Source organism: Trachemys scripta, chromosome 3 (genome assembly GCF_013100865.1).
Source record: "Trachemys scripta elegans isolate TJP31775 chromosome 3, CAS_Tse_1.0, whole genome shotgun sequence".
Lineage (NCBI taxonomy): Eukaryota > Metazoa > Chordata > Testudines > Emydidae > Trachemys > Trachemys scripta.
The window spans coordinates 90,809,911-90,835,850 of record NC_048300.1 but is presented as its reverse complement, the minus strand read 5'-3'; the positions used below and the strand labels follow the sequence as shown (position 1 = coordinate 90,835,850).

Below are 25,940 nucleotides of genomic sequence, written 5' to 3'. Positions count from 1 at the left end.
CCATTACTAGACCCAGAAGGGACAAAGTGTTCTCTGGAGGCAACCCTGCAACAACAAAAAGCAGTACACATCTCCGATTCCACCCATCTGAACACATGTACAGCCCTGTTCACAAATGTGTGCTTCTACAGACACCTTTAAGCCTCTCAAACATAGGATATCAAAGGCAAGCAGAACTTTGTCTACTATGAATTACACTGAATTTAACAGCAGTTGTTGAATTGGACAATAGTGCAACAGCAGCCAGCCTAGCCTGTGTGCACAGGGCTGGACTACGTTGTAAGTGGCTTCTAACACACAGTGTTGGTTGCCTAGATCTATTTATACAGAGAAGTTTCTGCACTCAGCTCCGCCCCATCCACACAGGTGGAACTCAACGGAACTACAAGTGAGTCTGGCCTTGTCTGCACTACCAGTTCTGTCATGTTGAAAGTGAGGGTACTACTGCACTACTCTCCATTATAACGTGGTATGGTCATGCTTATGAAGATGGGACCAAACTGTGTTATAACTGTGTTAAAGAATGGTGTTACAGCTCTAGGGACAAATTCCACCCTAGTATAAATCACCATTGAAGTCAGAGTTGCACTAACTTACCAGAGAGCTGAATTTAACCACCTGGTCTCTACGGGGCCATAACAGAGTTCCATAACATTTTTGTAACATCAGCTTGGTCACACCTACATAGGCAAAACCATGCTATGTCATAACATAGTCAGGGCAATACCCCAACATGCTAAAATTCATAGTACAGACAGACACTAAAAACTGTTAAACTGTTTTTCCTTTCTTTAATGTAGATGGAACACAGGAGGCTCTGTCATTACTGCAAGATCACCCAATGCAGCATTTGGCAGTTGATTTAATGGAGAACATAACAGTATTTGTTTTTTGGCACTGGTTAATTAGTGCACAGTGCTGTAGATAGGAATGTACAAACTACATATGGTTAAGAGTAAAAAAAATATACAGCTATATTTAACACTTAAATTAAACACTTTTTTGCATACTAACAACCTCTTGTACATTCAGTTTTAAACAATGATTCTTTAATAACCATAATTTTACAAGCTTTTTCCCCCTCCCCCAATACCAGCTGCTACTTGAGACTTTTAAAGGTGAAAAACTGGAGCTACATTTAAAAATAGCCAGGTGTCTTACTACTGTAACGTATCCCAGCATATTTTTCTTTCTGAAAACACATATCTATCAGTTCAAAAACTGAACCACTGTAGAGGTTCCATAAAACCAACAGGGTTTGTTTTTATATGGATACTTTGGTTAACAGCAAATCATTCTTAAACAATGAAAGAAAAAAATACATTTCTTTTACCACCTCTATAGATGCTCTTTCTTGGCATGTTGTAGCAATCCACATCTTTATGGATGAGCCCTGCAGCAAGTCAGAGAACACTAGTTTGCTTGTACTGAGATCTCAATAACTGGATTATAAACCAGGTTTAATATATTCTTAACACAGTTCTCTGGTTATCAGAGAGAAGAAGCTACCTTTATTCCTTACAAAGTTAAAGGTGCAGCAGTACTTGCCACAACACCACATTATTATACAAAATAGATGTTTCCCCTCTTGCCTTTGTGGTCAGAACAGCTCTGGATTTTCACTGAGCCCTACATATTCGGCAAGCCAGTAGGTTGTGCATCAGAGCATTTTAGCAAATGAAGTGCCACTGGACCTCATTGTAATGCATCGATTGCTTCTGCACAGGTCATACAGATTTCAGACCAGATATGACCTCTGATTCACTGAAGCCTTACTTGTTTCCAGAGGAATGAATTCCCTCAACTTTGGGGCAGGAAAAAGAAACTAGACCTTTATCCCACTTCCATCTCACATTATCCAATCCTGTCTGTTCCAGTATATTAGAGCCAAAAAAGGGGAGATGGGTACAACTCTCCAGGAATAGATCAACACACCAGTCACTATGTAATACTGTAGCTGAAAAGCAAGAAGTCTGACTGAGGAACAAAGGCACTTGGTAACAGAAGATGAGAACACATTCTATTAAACAATCAGTGAGTCAACAGTTTAAGTCTTGTGATCCAACTGACCAGTAGCGAGGGCTCTGTGGAGGAAGATTTTGTGGGTGATGTAACAGAGAGTTTTTTAGCTCCTTCCTCCTGGAAAGGTATAGTTGCACTGTTATGAAGATCCGTGTTCACAAAGCACCTGCTACCTCTGATGTAGTCTGCGCCCCTCACTAACTGCCTGTCAGCCACTGGCCTTGCAAAATGTTGCTGCGAGGAGGAACTTTCTTCAATGATTGGGGGTATCCTCTCATTACTGAAATACCTGCAGAGGACATCTTCACCTGCAGTAAAACACAAGGTGGAAATCATGTCGTTTTTGCCTCTAAAATTCATTAAGTAACAATCTTGCTTTTTTATAACTATTGAGAGGATCTCAAGGCACGATACAAACATCAATCAAGGCACAAAGTGTGCTTATGAGGTGGATAAATATTATTTCTATTTTACAAATGGGTAAATTGAGGTCTATAGAGGTTTCAAGTGACTTTCCCATGCTTAGACCATGAAGTCAGTGGCAGAACCTAGGGCAGGTGGTTGGATGCCAGCTCTCCTATCTGTGCACACTTAGCCAATAAGAGGTATTTTTGGCAAGATGGCAAGGTTATTCAATACCCAAAACAAAATAAAATTGATAAGCACGGAACAGCGTTTGAAGGTTAAGTGGAAGACTCAAACAGGGCAAACCTGCTGTAAAGCAACATTTCACACGAGTTAGTACCATGATGATGCATGTTAGGTGAATGAAATAACATTGTTTTCATACTGTTGAATGACAAATTGAACATGTACCTACTCCTGACTTGCTATAACCCTCTTAAAGCCACAATATTCTGTTTGGACACTGGAAATCAAATATTTTGAAGATATAAATTTAAGCTCTTTATTTCTGATTGCACAGTTATATTGTACTAACAGTTCAGGTACATTTAAAAACCTCCTAAAATCGAAACAAAAAGCAGCCCTGCCACCTGCTGATCATTCTGTTGGATTGGCTAATTAGTCAGTTTCAGCATTTTGCAAACCTCAAATGAGCTTCTTTATATTGCAATGACCTTTCTTGGAAATGCACATAGATTTCTGTAATTGACTTCAAGAACAGGTAACAATAGTCATCCTGTCTGCTTTCCTATTCTGCACAGGTTCTTATATAACCCCGGTCCGTCACTATAGTACCTGAACTTTGGAGAAACAATAGGAATCATGATAAATTAACACAGCTAGTATCCAACATCATCATACTAAGTTTCTCTGCCATTCTGTGCATGCTGCTTTAAGAATCCATCACCTCCTAATTGACCCCAAAGTGCCAAGCAGGTCAAGCCCTAATGCTTAATCGCTAATCAGTTTGCCAGCATGAGTACATGTTAAAAAAAAAAAAAATTAATTGGATTTTCTCCTGGCTTCATTTTAAAAAAATTGTTCAAATGGGACCATGTCCCATTAGCAACAAAAAGCCTCGGTCCAAAATTTTAGAAGAGTCCTGATGACCCAACTTTGTTTTGGATTTCTTACCTTGACAGTTGCTGAGGCTTGAATTGGCATTTCCGGAGGAAGTGCTTCTTGCCTGTCTGACAATGGTGCACTGTCTCTCGTCAGATAAGCATTGTCTATAGCACTCCTGGTTTTCGCTCCCTTTTCTTTCACCTGGTTTCCTCTCCCTGCACTTGGCTAAGTCATCCCTCTCATCCCAACCACTTTCTAAGAGCTTCAAGCTTCTAGTGTTGGACACTAGCAGCAGTTGTAGTGGGGATAATTCCTGGAAAGTTCTGCTTCTAGCTTGCTTCAAAACCAGCCCCTATTTCAGATTGAACAAACAGAAAAGCTCCAACAAGAAACAGCTTAGCCCTCAACATTCACAGGACAGATGTGGGAGGGACGGGAAGGGTATGTGTGAAATAGAACAGCTGTTAGTAGAAAGCAGAAACAAACACAAGTACAGATCTGCCCTAATCAGTCCAACCCACCTCAAATGCTTAAGTCAACTGCAAGACAGAACAAAGGTTTTGGTCTCAATGCAAAGTAAGCCTGAGTTGTCCAACCACTGCCTTGTGCTATTAATACTTATTAAAGCATAAAACAGTGATATCAGTGCTGAACATCTGATCTGCAAACAATAATCCTTTATTCCTAAATTTAAGACTTTTTTCTATCCAATTAATCCCCTAATAGAAGGACGTTTTTGTTTGTTTTAATAGTCTTGCCTTTTCTCCCTGGTGCTCGGGGCCTCAAGAAAGGATCTGCAGCTCCCAGCCAGCTCCCATCTGCAGGCATCGACAGAGGGCGAGGTTTTCCTAAGGGCAACATGGAGAAGGTTATAAGAGGAATGTAACATTAAGTTTAGGAGAACATTATCTCATCTCTATTTATCTCATAACAGTATTGTGGGAACACAAATTATTTCAAGACACTTTGCTTATAAAACAAGGAAGCATTATGAGGAGATCTGACAGCCACACAAAATGCTTATCTCCAACTCTACTAAAATGACCACCAAAAATTACAACCAATGCACAAATGGGAAACCAAAATCTGATCTCATTCAGTGGGGCTTTGATGCCAGTCATTAAAGTAATGAACAACAGAGTTTAATTTTAGTGAAATGAATAAGTGGTTTCAAACTTAGAATTTTGTTGTTTATGTTTTCCTCAGATTATCTTTAAAATTCAGCCAGAAGTTCTCTCACACATAAAAAAATCCACACTCTCTGAAGCATTTAAATCCTGAATAGCAACAATAAAAGAGACATGAACTCACCATAAGACTGTGTTTTTTCCCTCATCTTTGTTGGCAGTATATTTGCTTCCATGGAATACCCAGGCAACTGATCAGAATCAGCAATGGTAAACCTTCGCCTTCGGCTTTCCTGATCGAGGAAAGAATTAGGAGACTCTGCACCCTTGGAGCCAGGTAATGGCTGCTTAGGTTTATAACCTCCTCCATAAACGAGACTCTCCTTCTCATCCCTGAAAGGACATTTGCGTCAATTAGCAACGTGAAAGGTATTTTAGTACTGCAGTCATGAGTCCAGAATGATTATTCTAGCTCAGGGGTCGGCAACCTTTCAGAAGTGGTGTGCCAAGTCTTCATTTATTCACTTTAATTTAAGGTTTCGCGTGCCGGTAATACATTTTAATGTTTTTTAGAAGATCTCTCTCTATATATAATATAACTAAACTACTGTTGTATGTAAAGTAAACAAGGTTTTCAAAATGTTTAAGAAGCTTCATTTAAAATTAAATTAAAATGCTGATCTTAAGCCGCCGGCCTGCTCAGCCCACTGCCAGCCTGGGGTTCCGTTTACCTAGGCCGGCAGCGGGCTGAGCGGGGCCGGGACCCCAGACCAGCAGCGGGCCGAGCTGCTGGTCTGGGGTTCCATCCGCTGGCTCCTGCCAGCCAAGGTCCTGGCTGCCGGCCATGCTCAGCCAGCTGCCGGTCTGGGATTCTGGCTGCCGGTCCCTTGCCAGTTGGGGTCCCAGCCGCTGGCCCCGCTCAGCCCGCTGCCAACCTGGTGCTCATGGTGGGGGGTGGGGATGTGGGGGGTGCAAGAGTCAGGGCAAAGGGTGTGGGGAGGCTGGGTATGTGTGGGGAGTGCAGGAGTCAGGGATGGGGTCATGGGGGGGATGGAGGGAGCTGGGTGCAAGGGGGTGCAGGGGTCAGGGAGAGGGCTGGGGGTGTGTGAGGGGGTGCAGGAGGCATGGGGTGTGAGGGGGTTGGGTATGTGTGGAGGGTGCAGGAGTCAGGGATGGGGTTGTGGGGAGGATGCAGGGGGGCTGGGATGCAGGGGTCAGGGCAGAGGGCTGGGATCAGGGGGGTGCTCCTAGCCCCCTGAGCGGCTCACGGCAGGGGGCTGGAGGGATACACCCCGCTCCTACCCTCCTTCCCCCGCCTCTTCTCCGCCTCTTTACCCGTCTGAGCAGTAAGGGCGCTGGGGCTTCTCTTCTCCCCTCCCTCGCAAGGGCCATAGGTGGCAGGGAGGAAGAGGAGGCGGGGCTCGACGCAGCACGCTGGGGGAAGAGGAAGCTTGGCTGCCGGCGGAGCCTGCCGTACAGCAGCAGCCGGCAGGACCAAGCTTGCTTCTGCCCCCTGCCCCCGCCAGAGAGAGCGGTAGGAGGGGGGCGGAGAAGAGCAGGCTGGGGCAGGCAGGATTTTTAATGGCACGCTGCTGCCTGCCGGGGTCCGGCTCAGCCCTCAGCTGGGGTTCGGCAGCGGGCTGAGCGGGACCCCAGCAGGCAGCAGCGTGCCATTAAAAATCGGCACGCGTGCCATAGGTTGACGATCCCTGTTCTAGCTGATAATCATGCTTCTTTCAACTAACTGCTGTGCAAATAAAATGCCGAGAACTTGCAGAAAATGCAGCATATTTAGAGAGGGAAGACTTCATTAAACATATTTATCAAGAAGGAAAGAAAAAGTTACTCCCTCCAAAAAAAATTCAGTGATGAGCTAGTAGTTTAACACATGTAAAACGTAGTGGTTTCCTTATAAACACCTACAGACAAAACTTTAGGGACAAGAACTGGAAATTTTATCATGAAGACAGCAGGGCCCTCATCCTCTAGTGGTCAAACATACAGAGCAGATGAAGTACTTTGGATACTGTGGTTCTCTTGTGAACACATTAAAATTCTTTGAAGGGAAAAGTGCAGGTTAAAATAACGATGTTAAGTTTTTTTTCAGTTTTGGGTGTGTATCCCAATTTGCGAGGTTTGGCATTTCAATCATTACAAATGATGCTCCCATTGGCTAATATATCACCTTCCCTGCCCACCTACCAAAGTATGATTCTCTTGGGGTTTTTAATTATAAAAATATATATATATATATATATTCCAATTAGATTTTTACATGTTCTAGGGTGGTTTCTGCATGAACTTCCCTTCCTAGAGTGACCATATGTTCATGAAAACCAGAAGCACCTGTTTAATTCTAAAAAAAATAAAAAAAAATAAAAAACCCACCACCCCACAGCTGTGATCTGACCCACTTTTTACACCACTATTATATAACCATCTGAAGGAGCTGCCAACCAGCTGAGCCATGAAACTGACAGCAGGCTCTGAGTACATATGCACCTTAGGGCCCCCAACCCTCATTCATATAATTCCAGGCCTATCCAGACCTCCATGAGGCCCAAGAGCCACATGTACAGTCATATCTACGGGGATTCAGAGACAGAGTCTCTCAGAACTGAAGCGAGTGTGTAGCCTACAGAGAGCTCAGCTATGTCACCACCATATGCAAGAGGCAATTGAGTCAGGCTAGGCAAATGCCCATGGTTCTCTTCACTCTAAGGGTGGGAGAGGAGAAATGACAAAGGCATACAAAATACAAAAGGAAGTGGGCACCCTCTCTCCTCCTTCCAGCTGCCAAAAGCTTCCCATGTTTAATTCCTTAAGGGAACAAAACCAACACACAATTATCTATTGCCTTTCCCTGCCCCCTCCAGGAGGGGTGTCCAAGTTTTATAAACCCCCATCCCCTAACTCCAACACTATCCCTACAAACACTCATTCAAGGTGCAGGCAGTTGAGCTTAGATTTGCTATTCTGGTCCCTTTAAAAGCACTACAGAGCCTCATAGTAAAAACTGTTTAAAAACACTAGTCAAAGCATATCTAGTCTGACAAATTTTAGAACTGAAGACCAATGTTTTAAAAATCTGAGCATCTCAGTTAAGCTGCTAAATACTTATTTATTTATGTTTATGTTTCATGCTGAGCACCCAGTAGCTTCTCAGGAATATTACCACAGGAGACTAGGTAGGTCAGATCACCAATGATTTGGGAACAGCCTAAAGCTAGCACGATCTCAACCACCTGATCTCTCTTTCTCTCATATGTGACTAAGTCTGAATTTTATTATGGATTTAGATCCCCAAAGACAAAAATACAGCCTGCCAACTGACTCTTTCACTCTGCCTAGAGTACTCCTGAGTTTTAGGGTTCTTCATGGCTAACAAATTTAAACCGGTTGTTTTCAATCATAAAATTCTTCCAAGTAGTTACTGAAGCTGATAAGAACAGAACATTGGAAAAAAGTATGTCATGAAAAGGATTAAGTATGGCTATTTTTGCTACTCAGTGGTTTTTCACATGCTATAACAGCATCCGTTAATGTTTTTTGGGCAACTCTGCTCTATGTAGCACACAATGATTTTCTAAAACTGTACACAACTGTTTTCTCCAACAATAAGAAGTACTGTTATACTCTTAGTGGCTTATACCTTTACTAAGCCCAGAGAAAATCTGCAAGATCTGCAATTTCCTCAAGATAATTTGCACAGAGTTTTGCAGCCAAGCCAGCACAGAGAAGTCTGATAAAAAGGAGCTTTTTGTTCAATAGTGCATGCGTATCTGCATACCGAGGAGAATACGGAACTGCTGGTGGTGGAGGTATATAGAGGTCCAGGATGGCTGGCTTCTCTTTCTTCATTGATGTATCAATGGTGCTTTCTGGTGACTGAGTTGTAGTTGGAGGAGGACTGGTCTGAAATTAAAGCAATAAAATACCTGTAAGATATTTTAGAAATTATCTTCTCCAGCATCTCCTACCACCCACCAGAAGAAGCCAATCTTATTATCAGAGTTACCATATTTTACCCACTGTGGAATTCACTGTTGAAACAGACTATTCAATGTGTATATGAGATTATAGAAGTTATTGCTGATGTAGGGACTGTGATGGATGTCTTCAGTACGCTGAAGAAATATTTCATTCAACCCATTGGCATGGTTGAACAATTTACCCCATGTCTAAGGGGCATGGATGAGAGCAAGATATCAGACAATGTAGGTAACGTTGTTAGGGTAGAGGAAGAAAAACGTGGGGCAAATATATTCCATTATTTGGAAGGTTTGCCCTGCCACTTCTTACTCAGTTTCACAACCTCCTAGTGCAGCAGAGATTACAGGAGTGTTTTAATCTTTGCTTGTATCCTTTACTTTCAAATGAAGACCTTTCCATAACTATCCATGATTTTGTCACCTTGTGGTTAGATCAATAGTACCCAGTTTACATAAAGCTACACCTTGAAACCCATTTGGAAGTTGCTACTGCACCAAGCAATTGCTGATTTTTCAAGTGTTATTTCCCAAAGGGATAAATATAAAAGCTGCACCAGTTGATTTCTCTGTGAAGTTTCAGATTGACCTAGAGAGCCAACAAATGGTTTGGCTTCTGATTACCACAGAGACCACCTCTCCCTCTTTGTGATACCACAGCAAGAAAAGGTTACTTACTGTAACTGTTTCTGAGATGTGATGCAGACATATATTCCATGTAGGGGTGTGCGCACCCAGCATGCTGGAGCCAGACACTCTTGCCTAGCAGTACCCATAGAGGGGTGGCACTTGAGCTTCGTGACTGTGGCCCCAACCTGGTTATATGAGGCAGCACCGCCCCAACCCCGCTCGGTTCCTTCATACCAAAAGCCCATGAGGAGACTCCGACGCAGATTGGACAGAGGGCAGGTCGTGGAATACACATCTGCATCATGAAAAAACAGTTACAGTAAGTAACCGTTTCTTCTTCTTCAAGTAGATGCCAACCTGTAATCTACATAAGCAGCTCACAAGTAGTACCCCAATCTGGAGGCGGGGCTTGAAGTCTACTGAAATAGGGATCACAGGACTGCCCTTCTGAGGTATGCATCCGCTCTGGAAGACGTGATAATAACATAATGGTCTGTAAACATACCTATGAGTGACCACTAGGCTGCCCTGCAAGTGTCTAGTCTAGAAAATGTCACTGAGGAATGCTATCGATGTCACTTGCGCTCTCATGGAGAGAGCCCGGATCTGCTGGCGAAGCATAGCCGATGCCATCTCATAGACAGTCTTGATACAGGATATTATCCACCTAGAGATGGTCTGTGCAGAGAGACTACTTGCCCCTTCATGCGGTGCGCATATGACATGAAATGGCTTAGTCCTGTCTAGATTAAAGGCTACACATCACCTGACCTCCAGAGTATGGAGGCGCTGTTCTTCCAGGGAAGAGTGCAGTTTAGGGAAAACGCAGGTAAATACAATCAGCTGAGTCAGATGAAAGAGACCACCTTGGATAAAAAGCTTTGGGTGTGGTCACAGAGTCACCGGGCCCTTCGAGAACTGAGTGTAAGGCAACTCACCCATTAGGGTCTGCAACTTACATATCCTTCTTGCCGAAGTGAAGGCTAACAGGAACACAGTTTTCTGAGACAGGAAGGGAAGTGGGCAGGATGCAAGGGGCTCAAATGGAGAGCCCATCAGAGCCAACAGAACCATGTTTAGGTCCAACAAGGGAATTGGCTCTTGGACCAGAGGATGCAAGTGGAGAAACCCCTTCAGAAATCTCATCACTATGGCATTAGAAAAAAACTTCCCTTGAATAGGAAGATGAAACACTGATATTGCTGCCAAATGCACTCTCAGTGAACTGAGCACATGGGATGATTTCTGAAGATGTAACGGGTACTCTAAGATGTCCTGGATGGAAGCACTTGTTGGCTGGATCCCATGGGCCAAGGACCACACCAAGAACCTCTTCCGTTTCACTAAGTAGGCCATCCTAGTGGAGGACTTCCTCCTACTTTTGAGTAGGCTTGTTGGACAGCCTCTGAACACTGCTCTTCCTCTTCATTCAGCCATGCTGCAGCCAGGGCATAATATGCAAGGAGCTGATCACTGGATGCAGGGTCTGGCTGTGGTTGAGTGACAAGGTCAGGATGGAGACAAAGGGTTTGGGAAGTTGAATTAACGGAGCAAGGAGATCTGAGAACCAGCACTGTCTCAGCTGTGCTGGAGCAATGAGGATGAGCTTGGCTCAATCCGCCTTAAACTTGAGGGTGGACCAGAGGAATGACCAAAATCAGTGTAAAGACATACAGAAGAGTTGTCCACCAGCTGCAGTGGACGGTATTTGAGAGAGAGCCTGTACTGAGGCCCAGTCAAGAGTAGAATAGTAGAACTTTCTGTTTTCCCTTCTCACAAACAGGTCGATCGCGGGGATGCCCCATGTTGCAAAGACAACCTGGAAGACACACTCCTTCAGAGACCACTCATGGCTCAGGGAAAAAACCCTGCTGAGGTGGTCCATGAGACAATTTTGCACTCCCAACAAGTGGACCATAGTGATGTTTTCTTCAATACAAAATGGTCACAAGTTGATCCCTAGAGGAAGAGTAACATGGAATGCACTTCCCCCTTGTTTGTTCACATATTACATCACGATGGTATTGTTGGTGAGTAAGTGAACCACTGAGTATCTGATGTGTCCTGGAAGGCACGACATGTATTGTAGACGGCCCAAAAGTTCCAACACATTGTTATGGAGTGAGGCTTCCTGTCCTGACCACAGACCCAGCACCCTCAATGAGTCCAGATGTCTGCCCCTCCCTCCCCCAATCCAGAAGGGAACCACTGACTTGGTTAGCAATGGCTGAGCGAAGGAGACTCCTTGGCACACATTGTGCAGGGAGTCCCACCAGCACAAGGAATCTAGGACTACTGAAAGACGGCGAACCAACCTATCCAGAGTATGCAGAGCAGGGCAGTAAACTGTCCTGAGCCACATCTGAAGAGGGCGAAGGCACAGCCTGACAAACTGGACCACTCGCGTGCAAGCAGACACATGACCCAACAGGCTCAGACACATGCAGACTATCATGGAGAACTGAGATTGCAGACTGAGTCAGAGCCGTTGAAATGCCTGGAAGCAGTCAGCTGGCAGGAACGCCTTTGACCTCAAAAATATAACAAGGCCCCAATGAATTTGATTTTTTGAGTAGAAGCCAAGGTTGACTTTGTGGTGTTTAAAATGAGTCCCAGATGGTCGAGCAAACACTATGTGGTGTTTATGTGGGCTAGAACCTCCTCTCTGAAGCCACCTGTCAGTAACCAGTCAGAGATACAGGAAGTTGTAGATTCCCTTTCTCCTGAGATATGCCATGACCACCACCATGCATTTGGTGAAGACTCAAGGGGCAGAAGAGACAACGAATGGGAGAACCATATACTGAAAGTAACATTCTCCTACCACAAAACAGAGAAACCTCCTGTGGCTCGGCAGAATTGCCACAGGAACATAAGCATCCTGAAGATAGAGCAGCATACCAGTTGTTTTGAGACAGCACTGGGAGGATAGTCAATAGAATAGCCATACGGAATCTCATGTACTTGATGAATTTGTTGAGGCCGCAAAGATTGAAAATGAGTCTCATCCTGCCCTTCGGTTTCAGTATCAGGAAATACCGGGAGAAAAAGCTGTGGCCCAGTGTTCCTGCAGAACTTCCTCTACTGCTCCTAATGTCAGAGAGCTGACCAGCGTGATGAGCAGTGTCTTGTGAGAGGGGTCCCTGAAGAGGGATGATGGGGTTGGGGGTGAGAAGAGAGCAGGGAAAGGAACAGGATTGTGTAGCCCGATCTATCAGTGTCTAGGGCCACGTCTACACTATTCGCCAGATCGGCAAGTAGTAATCGATCTATCGGGGATCAATTTATTGCATCTCGTCTAGACGCGATAAATTGATCCCTGAATCGACACCCGTACTCCACCTCGGCAGGAGGAGTAAGCGGAGTTGACGGGGGAGCCGCGGCGGTCGACTTGCCGCTGTGAGGATGGCCAGATAAGTCAAACTAAGATACTTTGACTTCAGCTACGCGAACAGCGTAGCTGAAGTTGCGTATCTTAGATCGATTAGATAAGACCCTGCTGTCGGAGGTAACTGAGTCCCAAGAGAGGGCAGAGTAATGACTGGACCATTGCTCTGGACTAAGGAGTCAAAACAGGTGCTTAGCAAGCAACGAGGGAGGGCATGTGGACTGTCCAAAGCCTGAGCCCAACTGCTTTCTCTTGTAGGATCTATCCCTCTTTCTAGTCCCACTGTTTCAGAGGGAAAGATTGCAAAAAAGATTGCTGCAGGCAATAATGTTGCTGCTGCTGCACCCTATAGTGGCGTCTTTGTGCAAACAGCATGTAAACTCCCAAGGACCTCAGGGTAGCCCTGGAAACCTTAAAGGAGTGCAAAGTGTCATTGTCTTATCCAAGAACAAAACAAGCCTCGACTGTCAAAAAGCAAGTCCTCGATGGTTTGCTGGACTTCCAAAGCAATCCCAGAGTTCTGGAACCAGGAAGCCCACCTCATAGTTACTGCCGAGGCCATGACCCAGGTGTCCATAATGTCTTTGCAGTCTGTCTTTCACATTTTGGCCACCAAGCGGCCTTCCACAACAAACGCATGAACCTCCTCATGCAAGACATTGGGAACTGGTCTTTGAATTTAAACATGGCTGATCAATTGAGGAAATCAGTCTTGGACAGCAAAGCTTGTTGATTAGCAATCCTATACCTCATCATCCCTCTATATAAGATCTTCCTACCCAGAAGATCCAACTGCTCAGAGTCTCTGTCATTGGGTATAGACTTAAACCTACCCTGCCAGACCCTGTCATTTACTGCCATTACGATCAGGGAATTCAGGGTCAGGCGGAAATAGAACCCCTCAAATCCTGCATGGGAACAAAATAGCGCTTTTCCATATACTAAGCCACCAGTGGTACCAAGGCGGGTGTACTCCAGAGGTGTCTCGCTGGCTCGAGGAGTGCATCATTAATCGGGAGGGCCACTCTCACAGGGAAGTTGGGCTGTAGAATATCTACTAGTTTGTGTGAATTCTCCTGGAGATCAAGGGATGAGGCTACACAGCATAAAAGGTCCCGGTGCGCATTAAAGTCCTCCAAAACCAAGCAGCACAGCATAGTCCAGCAATGATGATATGGGTCTCGGCTGAGTGACAAACCTGCTCTTACTCCCAGGAAGGCATACCCAGGAGGGAGGACTCTGGAGGTTCTACTGGAAGGAAGACTGCCAATGCCTAGGCTTGCGGCTGATCCGCAGTCACTACTGTTGACCTGGCAGATGACTTCGGCTTTGAACAGGACAAGGAATGGGATCACTTAAAATGAGGAGCATCCCACTGAGTCCAAGGAGGTCACTGTTCTTTATATAGATATATGATATTGGTGGCCAGTAGGAGCAAGGCCTGGGAAATTCTTCCCAGCCTGGGCATATGCCAACCCTGGGAGTCATATTGGTCCACTGGCGGCCCTCAGAGCTCATCACGTGATGCAGAGCAAGAAGATGACGAAGCTACCTCAGTATCAGAAAAGCCTCAAGATCTCGGAGACATGGGAGGAGTGATCCCAAGGGAGCCAACAGGCAGTCCGATTCATCTGTCATCCAGAACAAGACAGGAATTCATGCCCCCGATGAAGGCTGAGCATGTTGGTGCCACAGGCAGTGTTGGTCCCGGTGCAAACACTGGTACCGGAGCATCCAAGTGCATTGACGTCGAGGGTGGTGAGAGCCGCCATCTGCAACGTTGAATGTAGCAGGGCCGAAGATGGTCCCAGTGCCCACGTCCCCCGTACGGATTCTGATTCAGGTGCTGGAACAATTTTTATAATGGAGGCGCTGAGAGCCAGTGAACCAAACTGTAAACCCTTTATATGATGGAAATCTTCGAGCCAGAGGCAGCATCCCTAGTTCCAGCACCGACTCTATCGCCATCATGGGAAGGGGAGCATCTGGATGTGGTGCTGACATACACAAGGATTCAATGGCTCACTCCATCAGCGGGGATGTAGGTGATGCAGCCCTGGGAAAGTCCTGGACCAAAAGGCAGAGTAGGTCTGCGGCTGCCTGGTATGCCGACGAAATGGACACCGTGGGTACTGGCACTCCCTCGTCAGTACTGGACTCAATGGACCCCCAGAGGCCGGAACCAGACCAGATGGTACAGGGTTTCTGCTCTTCCCACTTGGTACCAGAGAAGGGTCAGAGGTACCCATGCCATCCCGCATGCCAGAAGTGGTGCTGGGCCAGAGCACTCTTTTCCTGGTGGAGGCATAGGAGTCGTCCCTCGACCTAGAGCTATCCCAGATGGACTTATGAGATCTCTTCGTTGGCACAGACAACGGAGAATGGCTCCTCTGCCTCTTTGGAGGGGCGCCTGCCCTGGAACCAGAGGTGGCAGCACTCTCCACGCACAAGGATGATCTTCAGCCCAAGGAGGACCTCAGTACCAGAACAGGCTACATGACCTGTTCGAGGAAGTGCTGCTTGATGTGACGGTCTCACACCACCCGAGTCCACTTCTACAGATTGCACAATGCTCTTTGAGGTGAGTCTCACCGAGACACACAAAGGACAGTGTTCAAACCTTGGTAAGGGCTTCACCAGGGACACAATCTAGCAATTAACCAACTAACTAGGCTAAGATTTAATGCGAGGTTGAGAGTCTAAAACCACACAGAGCTCTGACTCCATCCAATGGCAGTGAGAAGGAACTGGGGGGGGGGGGGGAAGGGTCAGGGCAGCGGCACCTCATATAACAGGGGAGGGGCCACAGCCACGAGGCATGACCACCACCCCTGTACGTGTACTTCTAAGCAAAAGTGTCCAGCTCCAGCGTGCTGGACACAGACACCTAAATGGAATAAACATCCTCATCTACTTGAACAACTGTGATCAGCTGACACACTCAAGCTAACAGGCCCTGGTTTAACAAGACAGGCTGCAGAAGGGGCCAGACAGTCTCAGAATCTCCTAAGCTTTGAAGTAAACTTCTCTCCCTGTGGTCTGCCAGACCCTGGATTTGATGTCCTTCAGGGGAAAGCTTCAAATAATTTTCTCTCTCTTGCAGGGGAGAGGGAGAACGAGGCGGGAGACTATCTGGTTCTTCTTATAACCTGTCACCATATCCCTCAAGTGCCTGAAATGGAAGGTGTGCTAGAGAGAACATGGTGTGTGTAGGGGCGGGGGGTTAGTTTTGGACACTAGGGCAGAGTTTGTATATTGGATAGATTTGTTTTTTTTTTGTATATGCACCCAGATCTTTGGATGGTCACATTTTAAATGACCCTGTACTATAAATAGTGTACACATTATAAACCATGTAAAATAATGCTGCTCAAAGCACACAGGTGTAACCTGATAATCTGAATTCCCTGCTACTTTTGAATGAGAATTACAGCTTTCTGGAACATGCATGCACATACACACACCCCTCAAGCACTCCAGATAGCCATCTATACACTTTGCTGAGAAACAACTACCCCCATAGCTATAGGGATCTTGTGCCAGAACAGAGGCTGGAACAAAGGAAAAAATGGTACCTGTAGTCATAGGTAATTTATTAGATGAGAATGTAATTAATTGTCTCTTCCTGTAGCTGTTAAACAATTTGCTTTCTGCTATAACATGCTGTCCTCCAAAACTAGTCTTTGAAGTTATTAACCCCCTGTTCCTCCCCCACTCATTACCCCTCCTCTGGCTTTCTCAACATCCAAATCATGCTTACATACGTCATTTGAACACATATGCAAAACAAACAAGAAGCTCACTCCCTTTTTTTTCAGAGCTTGAACTATTTTTCCTTCTGCAGACTAAAAAGGAAGTATACATTGGATAGCATTAGTTTATTCAGCAAAAATAATCTCTTATCAGTTTTCCAAACCAATCTCAGTATTTATTGTTTACTTACAAAATTCATCAGTGCAGATTATCAGCCTTTCAGCCTCAAATGTTTTTTTTTCTAAAATCAGTGCCTTGATAATTTGGATTATGAAAGCCAATGTTAAATACTTTTATTGTTTTGGAATGTTAGATGAGATTATTTGGCTAAAAAGGACCCCTTCTCATTTTAACTTTGATCCAAAAGGGACAGCCATTTCACAATGAACACCTCCAAAACTCCATAGATATATGGTCATACTGGCTGACCATGTCAGATATTAATGAATAAATTATCTTGGGGGGGGGGGGAGGATTTTAAGTAATTCATATCCAACCATTAACGTATAAACACAATTCTTCCGTCATTGTATCACCTGTACAAGTGGTGGTTTCCAGCGTAGGTTCTTCAGTGGGGCTGGAGTAAAATTAAAAGAGCCTGTAGGACGTTTCTTAAGTAGCAGTTTAACTCCGGAAGGATTCTCTCGCAACTTTCCTACAAGGTTTTTTAGTTGCCATCCCACCTTAAAAAGAATAAAAAGTACCTCTTTACATGCATTCAAAATGAATGGAATATAACCAGGTCAGACTGTTTCTCTCAAACACCACAAACGAACACACACAAAATAGAAGAAACCCACTGAAGCAGCCGAAAAGGGTACAAAACTTGAAACGCTAACTTTTTTCTTTAGGAGGTCTCTCAAATATGTACCACAATTATTTCAAGTGCACGTCCATTTGTGATAGGTCAGGCTCCAGTCCAGCATGGGCTAATGCATTTGCTCAACTTCGAACACATATGCAGTCATTATTACAATATAAATACCTAATCTTTAATGCCATTGAGTTCTATGGGTCTGCTCTTGTGTGTGAAGTTAAATGCAAACGTGACTGTTCATGGGACAGGGAACTACAATGAGGGGGGAGAGGGAGAATCCCTCAACTTTCCGAGGGGCTAAAAGATATTTGCCAAAAAGAATTTCTTATTAATTAAAAAATACCAACTTTTTAAACATACACAAATGCAACATTTCACTTTAAACATAGGCCCTAAATAAGATATCATTTTATCCAAAAATATTGCAAGGATTTATTGAAAAACAATGTGTGATAAAAATCAAACCTTTCAAGTGTTTTCAGAAATGACTTCTACATTAAAGTCAAACCATTTTTACACACATTGCAATAAGGACACTCAAAAAAACCCTAAATACAACAAAGCTTGTTACCCAGTTGGAGGGAAAAGTCTTGCATAACAACCAAGGCTTAGGAAAAGGTTGATAGGGCTTTTGATTACTTACTACAGTCTGACGATTAACCTGGATCACCTCATCACCAGCATGAATCTTTTGAGATCTATCAGCAGGGGACTACAGAGAAGTAAATAAGAGACATGTGTTTCAATAGGCTTTCCCTTTTTCTAACCTCCCCCACCCAGCTCTTCTATGCCAAGGTTGTGAAAGGAATATTTAAAGCAGCAGCAGATAATGTCTGTATATATAACTATATTTATCCACAGAACTGTCAAGTGTGTATTATGTCCCCAGTACCCACGTGGTTAAGTGACAAACAATGGCCCATAGATATTATAACAAGTTCTGTCATCAAGTAACTCACAGGTCCTCATCCTGCAAACCCTACCAAGCATAGTGCTAGCCCCATTGCAGCATGGACTACACTTGGGAGTCTTTTCAAGGATCATAGCAGTATTGCTTCTCTTGCGAGAAGGAGAGAAGGAAAATAGGATAGTTGAGATCCATAAAATCCATATATATCAGAGGGTCAGGAGAAGTCAAGTTACAGTGGAATTATTTGTACGTCATCCATTTGTGTGAGTGTGTATAAAGGAAAAAATTACCAAAATAGTGCTTTTCTGGGGTGAATATTGGAGGTGGAAGGAATTTTCTGACAAAATGGTTTTTCATTAGAAAATATCAATTAATCAAAATAGTATTTTTTTTGCAGGAAAGTATCAGTTTTGACAGAACTGTCATCGGGAACAGTTTCTCAGGTCTAGGATGTAATTCCTGGCCTAAATCAGAACTTCAATTCCCTGCTCTGCCTGATTCGGGCCAGACACTTGAACATCAGTCTCCCACATCTCAGCAGAGTGCCCTAACCACCGGCTGTTTTGAGATCTCAATCTCTCCTGTTGGATCTGTTCAGCTTTGTATAAATAAATACTCAGCTTTAACAGGAGCAATTGAGACATTCCCCCTCCGCACCCCCCAGACTCCAGAACAGTCCATGGGTTAGGGCACTCAGCTGGGATGTGGGAGACTGACATTCAAGTGTCTGGTCCAAATCAGGCAGAGCAGGGACTTGAATTTGTGTGTCCCATATTCCAAGTGAGTACCCTAACCAATGAGCTATTCAAGGAGCAGCACGCAAGCACGGTCTCTCTTTTTGAGAAAATCCTTGAAAAAGATCTCAGTTTGGTCCCAATGTGGATCAGGAACACATTTGAAACCTCTAAATTTTTCACGAGACAGGAAAACACCAAGCTCTAGTTAATATACACCCATTTGTGCCAATTCCTTATCCTAGCCTCACACCTAGAACATTCCCCCGCCCCCAACACACACACACACACACACACACACACACACACACACAAACGAGAGTCTGTGTTAACTATCTGATCTGCTGTTAGGTTTATGTTGCTATTGATGATAGCTAAGTAAAGAAAAAGTGGCAATTAGTAAGTGCTAAGAAAACCCAGGAACGCGCTAAAAAGAGCATCACAAATTGTTTGGTTCTACAGGCATGGAATAATTGGCTGCATTGCAAAGAGTTTTTAACTCTGTTATTTTAAATTTGATTTAAAAACAACATGTCTACACAAACTACACTGAATAAAAGGTTTTAGAAGAGAAAACAGCTTTGAAGTGGATAATAAAAGATTAAACATATCCTATTAAGAAACAACATGGACACTGTTAGTTATTTATGTTGCCATTTATTATAACTGAATCTAAACACAATAACTTGGTTTCATTTAGTGTGTTCACTAAAAGCCTTAAGTCTCAAATACTGAAGATATATGATAGAAAAGTAACGAGTGCAGCTGAGGCCATTTCATTTTCCCCTCACTGCTTACTAAATGAAAGCTGCAAGTTTTAACTTGAAGTCCGTAATTTAGTCATTTAATCCAAATGCCTGCATCAAAAAAATAAGCAAATTATATTTAAGTAAAAGGACAACATTATATGTGTGCATGTGTCCTGAGAGATATAGGTGTTAAAAAACATTAAAAATTAATTTCGTCCCAAAACAGACAACATGCTCAGCTAGACATTACCAAGCAGCTGTTAAATGTGTAAATATTTACTTTGAGTTATCTAAAGCTGGTGCCATGCACAGGTTATTGCTACAGTTATTTAAAAAATATTCCTGCTACCATAACAACATATCAACTCTGATGAAGCCGTGGCAACACAGGCAGAACCGAGATACACTAATAGACGTGTCCACAGTGCAATTCACACAAGGAGGGCTACTCACCATAGCAAAAGCCTCACTCTCTCCTCAAACAACAACATGGATAGCCGGGCAATACCCCTGAGCTACTGAAGAACTGAAAGCCTGGATGGAAGTTTCTCTCTCATCACCACCAGACCTTCAAAACTCAAGTAATATCTTGTAATAGAGGGACACTACAGGAGTAAATTGCGCAACAAGGACAATGCTGTAGATGTAACGGAGTCTCCAGCTACTAGGAGTAACCACATTTCTTTGCTGTCCTCTTACTACTTCATCAAGGAAATGCCTGTTTGGAGGGATGAATACTGTCCAAACCAAGGCTAATGGCATCTTTTGGGCTGTGATTATGCTTGCAGAAAACATTCTAGGGGGGTCCCCACACAGGTCAGTTCTGGGTCGGGTACTATTGAATATCTTCATTCATGACTTGGATAATGGAGTGGAGAGTATGCTTACAAAATCTGTGGAAGACATTAAGGGGTTGCAAGCACTTTGGAGGACAGGATTAGATTTCAAAACTACCTTTACAAATTAGAGAATTGGTCTGACACTGAATTCAATGAGATGAAATTCAAAAAAGTGCAAAGTACTATATTTAGGAAGAAAAAAAAAAAATCAAATGAACACCTACAAAACGGGAAATAACTGGCTAGGTGGCAGTACTGCTGAAAAGGACCTGGGGGGGGGGGGTATAGTGGATAAATTGAATGAGTGGCAATAATGAGATGCAGTAGTGGAAAAGGTTAATATTCTGAGATGTTCCAACAGGAGCATCACATGTAAGAGTCAGGCAGTAATTGTCTCACTCTACTCAGCACTGGTGAAGCCTCAGCTGGAGTATTGTGTCCAGTTCTGGGTGCCACACTTTAGGAAAGATGTGGATAAATTGGAGGGAGTCCAGACAAGAGCAACAAAAATAACTGGTTTAGAAAACCTGACCTATAAGGAAAGGTTAAAAAACTATGCCTGCTTAGTCTTGAGAAAAGAATCCTGAAGGGAGATCGGATAACCGTCTCCAATACGTTACGGGCAGTTATAAAAAGGATGGGGATCAACTGTTCTCCAAGCCCACTGAAGGTAGGACAAGTAATGGTCTTAAACCGCAGCCAGGAAGATTTAATTTTTTTTTTCCTAATAGCTAATCTAACTGTAAGGGAAATTAACCTCTGGAACAGACTTCCAATGGAGGTTGCAGAATCCCCATCATTGGAGATTTTTAAGAACAGGCTAGACAAAAGAGGTGTCAGGTATGGTCTAGGTTTTTGCTTGGTTCTGCCTCAGTGCAGGGGGCTGGACTTGATGACCTCTCAAGGTCCCTTCCAGCCCTACATTTCAGTGATTCTATGATTCATTAAGCAGTGAGCACTGAATTCAGAGTATCCTACAGGATGATCAACAGTCTGCTTGGGAGAGCTCAGATAATACATACATAGCCAATTTCAGCTCACAAGGCAGCTATTCCACTCCTATGGAGAACTTGGAAGAAAGTGGAAAGATTTGTTTTGGCCAGTGTGTTCTCATGCAACACAGGAAATCACGAATAGGCAGGAAGACCTTGGAAATCCTGTCAACTGACTGAAATTAGATAGTGTATTGCTTTCCCGGAATCATTCAGTGTGGTTGGTGCAGTACTAGAGTTCTGATAACAGCCACCTGACAAAGGTTTCATTCACATATGTTAAACACAGGTTCTTCCTTTCAGCAACCACACCATCCACATAGATATATTCCTACTACTATTATCTATGTGGATTATAGTAACACCTAGGAGCCACAGTCATTGACCAGAACCCTATTGTGGTAGGCGCTGTACAAGCACACAATAAATAGGCAGCAATCTCAGCACACCAGTGGACTGGTATCTAGACAGCACCATCCTAAACCCAAGAGGAAAACTTTTAGTGATCTTAGCTGCTGCTTTACTTTGCCACTTAGAAGCGCATAGTTTATTCCTGATCTAAACTACCCTCCCTGATCTCCTTTGGTAAAGGGAAGTTGTCCTAATAAGAGCAAAGTACAGAAGAGCATATTTGCGCAGCAAGCATTTGTTTACACAAGACACCATAAAAACTTTGTAACTGAACAATGATTTCTGGTAATTCCATAAGGCAAATATTCTAATGCCAATGGTATTTTGAAGGCATTTATATATCTGCATGAACAAAAATGATTAAAGGTCTAGAAAACATGGCCTATGAAGGAAGACTGAAAAAAATTGGGTTTGTTTAGTCTGAAGAAGAGAAGACTGAGAGGGGACATGATAACAGTTTTCAAGTACATAAAAGGCTGTTACAAGGAAGAGGGAGAAAAATTGTTCTTCTTAATCTCTGAGAATAGCACAAGAAGCAATGGGCTTAAATTGCAGCAAGAGAGGTTTAGGTTGAACATTAGGGAAAAAAACTTCCTAACTGTCAGAGTGGTTAAACACTGGAATAAATTACCTAGGGAGGTTGTGGAATCTCCACCAGTGGGGATTTTTAAGAGCAGGTTGGACAAACAGGGATGGTCTAGATAATACTTAAGGGACTGGACTAGATCACCTCTTGAGGTCTCTTCCAGTTCTATGATTCTATGATGGAAACAGAAGCTGTTATGTGACTATTCTGGTAGCCTTTAACCTTGCAACTTGAAAAGCAACAATGAAGGTCGATGTCCCGATGTCCAAGACTGTTGTTCCCTCTATGGCTTCCAGAGACACGGAATGAATCAAGGCTATCCCACCAGAGAAAGATCTTAGTGAGCAGCGGCTCACTAGATGTTAAATAAATTTGAATATCTTCTCCACATTCAAATACAGGCTGTTCTTCTATTTGTGTAGTAGGTAATTGCAGTGCCCCAGCAATGTTCTGATGTGGTTCACTGTGATCCATATCTTACGTGGTGAAGCCACGTGGTTGGTCTGTGGGATCAGAGATCAGGTCTGGATTCTTCACCTTGCTATTTTGCCACAGTCTCCGCCACTTGTCTTTTGGTGACAGTCTTCAGGTTTGGGGACCTTTGGCCACTAATCAGAAGGGGTTCCTGGACTTAAGGCAGCATATCCGGGGCTATTGGAGGTCTTTGTAGATGAGCAAGTTCGGGTTTGTTATCATCTGGTCATATTATTGTTGCTTCTCTTCAGAGGGATGGAAGAAAGATATACATGAGGATGGAGACACAGACTGTTGGAATTGACATCAGCACTCCTGTGACAATTCTCATAGCAGTGTTTCATATGTATGTTACCTGTGCACGCTGGTGTGCAACATTCAGCTGCTGAGAAAAACACGGGCGAAGGTGCATGTCCGCAAGGCATGAGCGTCTGCTCCCCAGCTGGTCCCAGCTAGTTTGTGGATTATATTGTTCCTAGCCTTTATTTTGGCAGCAGTCATTTCAGATGTTGGCAACATGTGAGGCTATGATCCACAACAAGATATTTTGGGAAATCCTCGTGCCTGAGTTTGGTGTGACAGTCAGGCAATTCTTCGCATGGCGGCTGCTCAGGTGAAACGCAAAGTATTGTTTGGGGTTTTTTTAGGGCCCAGTCTGAGTCAGCTTCACCACTAGTACTCCTGCAGTTTTTTCAGATCTTCTGTGAGGATACGTTCCACTGGGGCGAAAGTGCTCGATTGGATGACGAACGCAAGATCCTCCATGTAGCCAAATTTCTGTGACTGGGTTGATGGCATAATGCTGATATTAATATTAATATGAAGACCGATGGTGCCAAGACCGATCCTTGTAGGAGCCTGCTGTTCAGTAGATGAGATCTACTAAGTCTGTTCTATTAGGTATATGTGAAACTTGCAGTTGGTGACCATAACTATCAGTAGGAGCAGTGTTCTGCAATGCACTATTTTTGACACTTTCAGAAGCAGGCTGTCCCATCAAACTGTGTTATATGCTGAGGACAGGTCCACAAAGGCCACTGCTGTTGCAAGCCTGCATTGACAGCCAGCTTTGATCTGAGTTACCAGTTTACCTGATCACAGGAGCTTTGTCTTAGTTGAAACCCAGATTGCTCTTTAGGGACGTAGACTTCAAAGATGCTTTCTAAGAGCTTGTATGTTATCCACAGTAAGATAGTTTTTTGGATCGTTTTCCCCAGTTTTAGGATGCCAGTGACCTCTGCCTGTTGCCATACCTTGGGCATTTGGCAAAGGGCATGCATGCAGCCATGCTGACCGAGGTTTTTCCGGAATTGTGGGAAGATGCCATTGGGTCCTGCAGCTTCGACACGGTTGATGAGCATTATGGCCTTGTCCACAGTCTCAGGAATGACTTTGATACTACTGGGCTGTCGGATAGGGAGCAATGAAGCTCTTTCTTCACTTTCCTTTTGTGATGAAAATCCGTTTCAGACTCAGAATTCAGGAACATTTGGGTAGTGATGGCACTGGCTGTGACATGTGGCATTCTACACTGGGGAGAGTTCACACCACCCATATTACGGAGACGCCTCCAGGCTTTACATAAGGCCATACGGGATCAGACCAAAAGGTCCATCTAGCCCAGTATTCGGTCTTCTGACAGTGGCCAATGCCCCAGAGGGAATGAACAGAACAGGTAATCATCAAGTGATCCATCCCGTCATCCATTCCCAGCTTCTGGCTTTCCTGGTTGAGTGAGTGGAATCTAGGTTCTGCTAGATGAGAGTGATGGGCAAAAGCTACGTGGCATTCAGTGATTCCAGGAGTTGAAGCAGCAGGGTCACCTGTTATCCAGTACTCCTTTAGGAATGCCTCACTGTCAACCAACAAAAATTGTGGCTTTCCTGTAGCTGGGGAGAGGGGGAGAGTAATGTCCCATTTTGTGCCCTCTTTAAGAAGGCTAATGAAACTGGCTATGTTTGCAGGTATCCTGTGAACCACTTTTTCTGTGGTTTTTGAGTAGCTGTTCCCATAGGCCTTCCTAAAGTTCCAACAAGGCCTTGGTAGTGATGTGACTGGGGGGGACTTGGAGAACAACGTATATGATGACAGGAGGATACTCGCTATGCATAAAATTGTCAAGGACAGTTCGTTCCACAACTAGAGGCCACTTGTTCTGGCCACAGAACACAAACTACACATCCAGCAAGTAGCCTTGTCTCCGTCCAGCTGAACGAAAGATTTCTTGCTGCTTGGAATTGAACAGTAGATGCTGGCCTTGATTCGAAGCCCACTGAAAAAGTTGTTCATCTAAAGCATCATTGTCTCATAACCCCAGGATGTCTGATGGCTAATGAGGTCTCCAACCCATATTAAAGGGTGGTTGTGATTCAGTACAACCTGTGTGGTACAGGAGACATTGGTGGTTTATAGACGTTGGGGATCGCAAACTCACCGATTCTCATTGTGAAGACATATGGTGTTGAAGAGTTCAAGTCCACGCAGCAGATTTTCCAGAGCTCGTCTCACAAATCTTGCCAGTTCATGTTTTATACAATAAGTCTCTCTTGTGAAGTGCTTTGGCATAAGCTATCAACATGGCAACCGAACAGCAATCGATGGCCTCACAGTCTAAAAGCAACTCAAGTGACAGTCAAGTGAAATGGCCCTTCTCAGGGCCATCACCAAAAGAGAAACATAGGATCATACCTAGATGTGTGCCACCACAATGTAGAAGGTGGTCTCCTACAAAATGTGACTACTTGACCAAGCTATTATATCAACAGAAGATCGATGTCCTTGTGTTATTCTATTAAAACATATACATGTGCATAATCTTTACAAATCCAGGATAAACCAATAGTGTATCACACAAAGTCGCACGCAATAGGATTTTGAGATCCATACATGGCAGAAACAAAAGCCTCAGGAATCTGCCTAAACATAGCTTCATCCAGAATAGTTTAAATTAAAAATACATCTACTTCAAATTGAATTAAACATACTCACATTTTCTGTAGTTCCAGTAATTACATGTAATCCATCATAAGTTGATTTGATATACATTCCC

General features: G+C 43.9%; 1 protein-coding gene across 1 annotated transcript in view; it reads right to left on the bottom strand.

Annotated features, from left to right (window-relative positions):
- Positions 1-774: 774 nt before the first annotated feature.
- The window catches only part of CNKSR3 (CNKSR family member 3), a 93,539-nt gene continuing 68,373 nt past the window's right edge, over positions 775-25,940 (bottom strand). Inside the window, exons 7-13 of the mRNA XM_034765361.1 lie at positions 25,880-25,939; positions 17,840-17,908; positions 16,916-17,062; positions 8,410-8,534; positions 4,804-5,012; positions 4,251-4,340; positions 775-2,330 (exon numbers count right to left, since the gene is read on the bottom strand). Coding sequence (XP_034621252.1) covers positions 2,032-2,330; positions 4,251-4,340; positions 4,804-5,012; positions 8,410-8,534; positions 16,916-17,062; positions 17,840-17,908; positions 25,880-25,939 — 999 coding nt within the window. The 3' untranslated portion in view covers positions 775-2,031. The remainder of the gene's footprint in view (positions 2,331-4,250; positions 4,341-4,803; positions 5,013-8,409; positions 8,535-16,915; positions 17,063-17,839; positions 17,909-25,879; position 25,940) is intronic.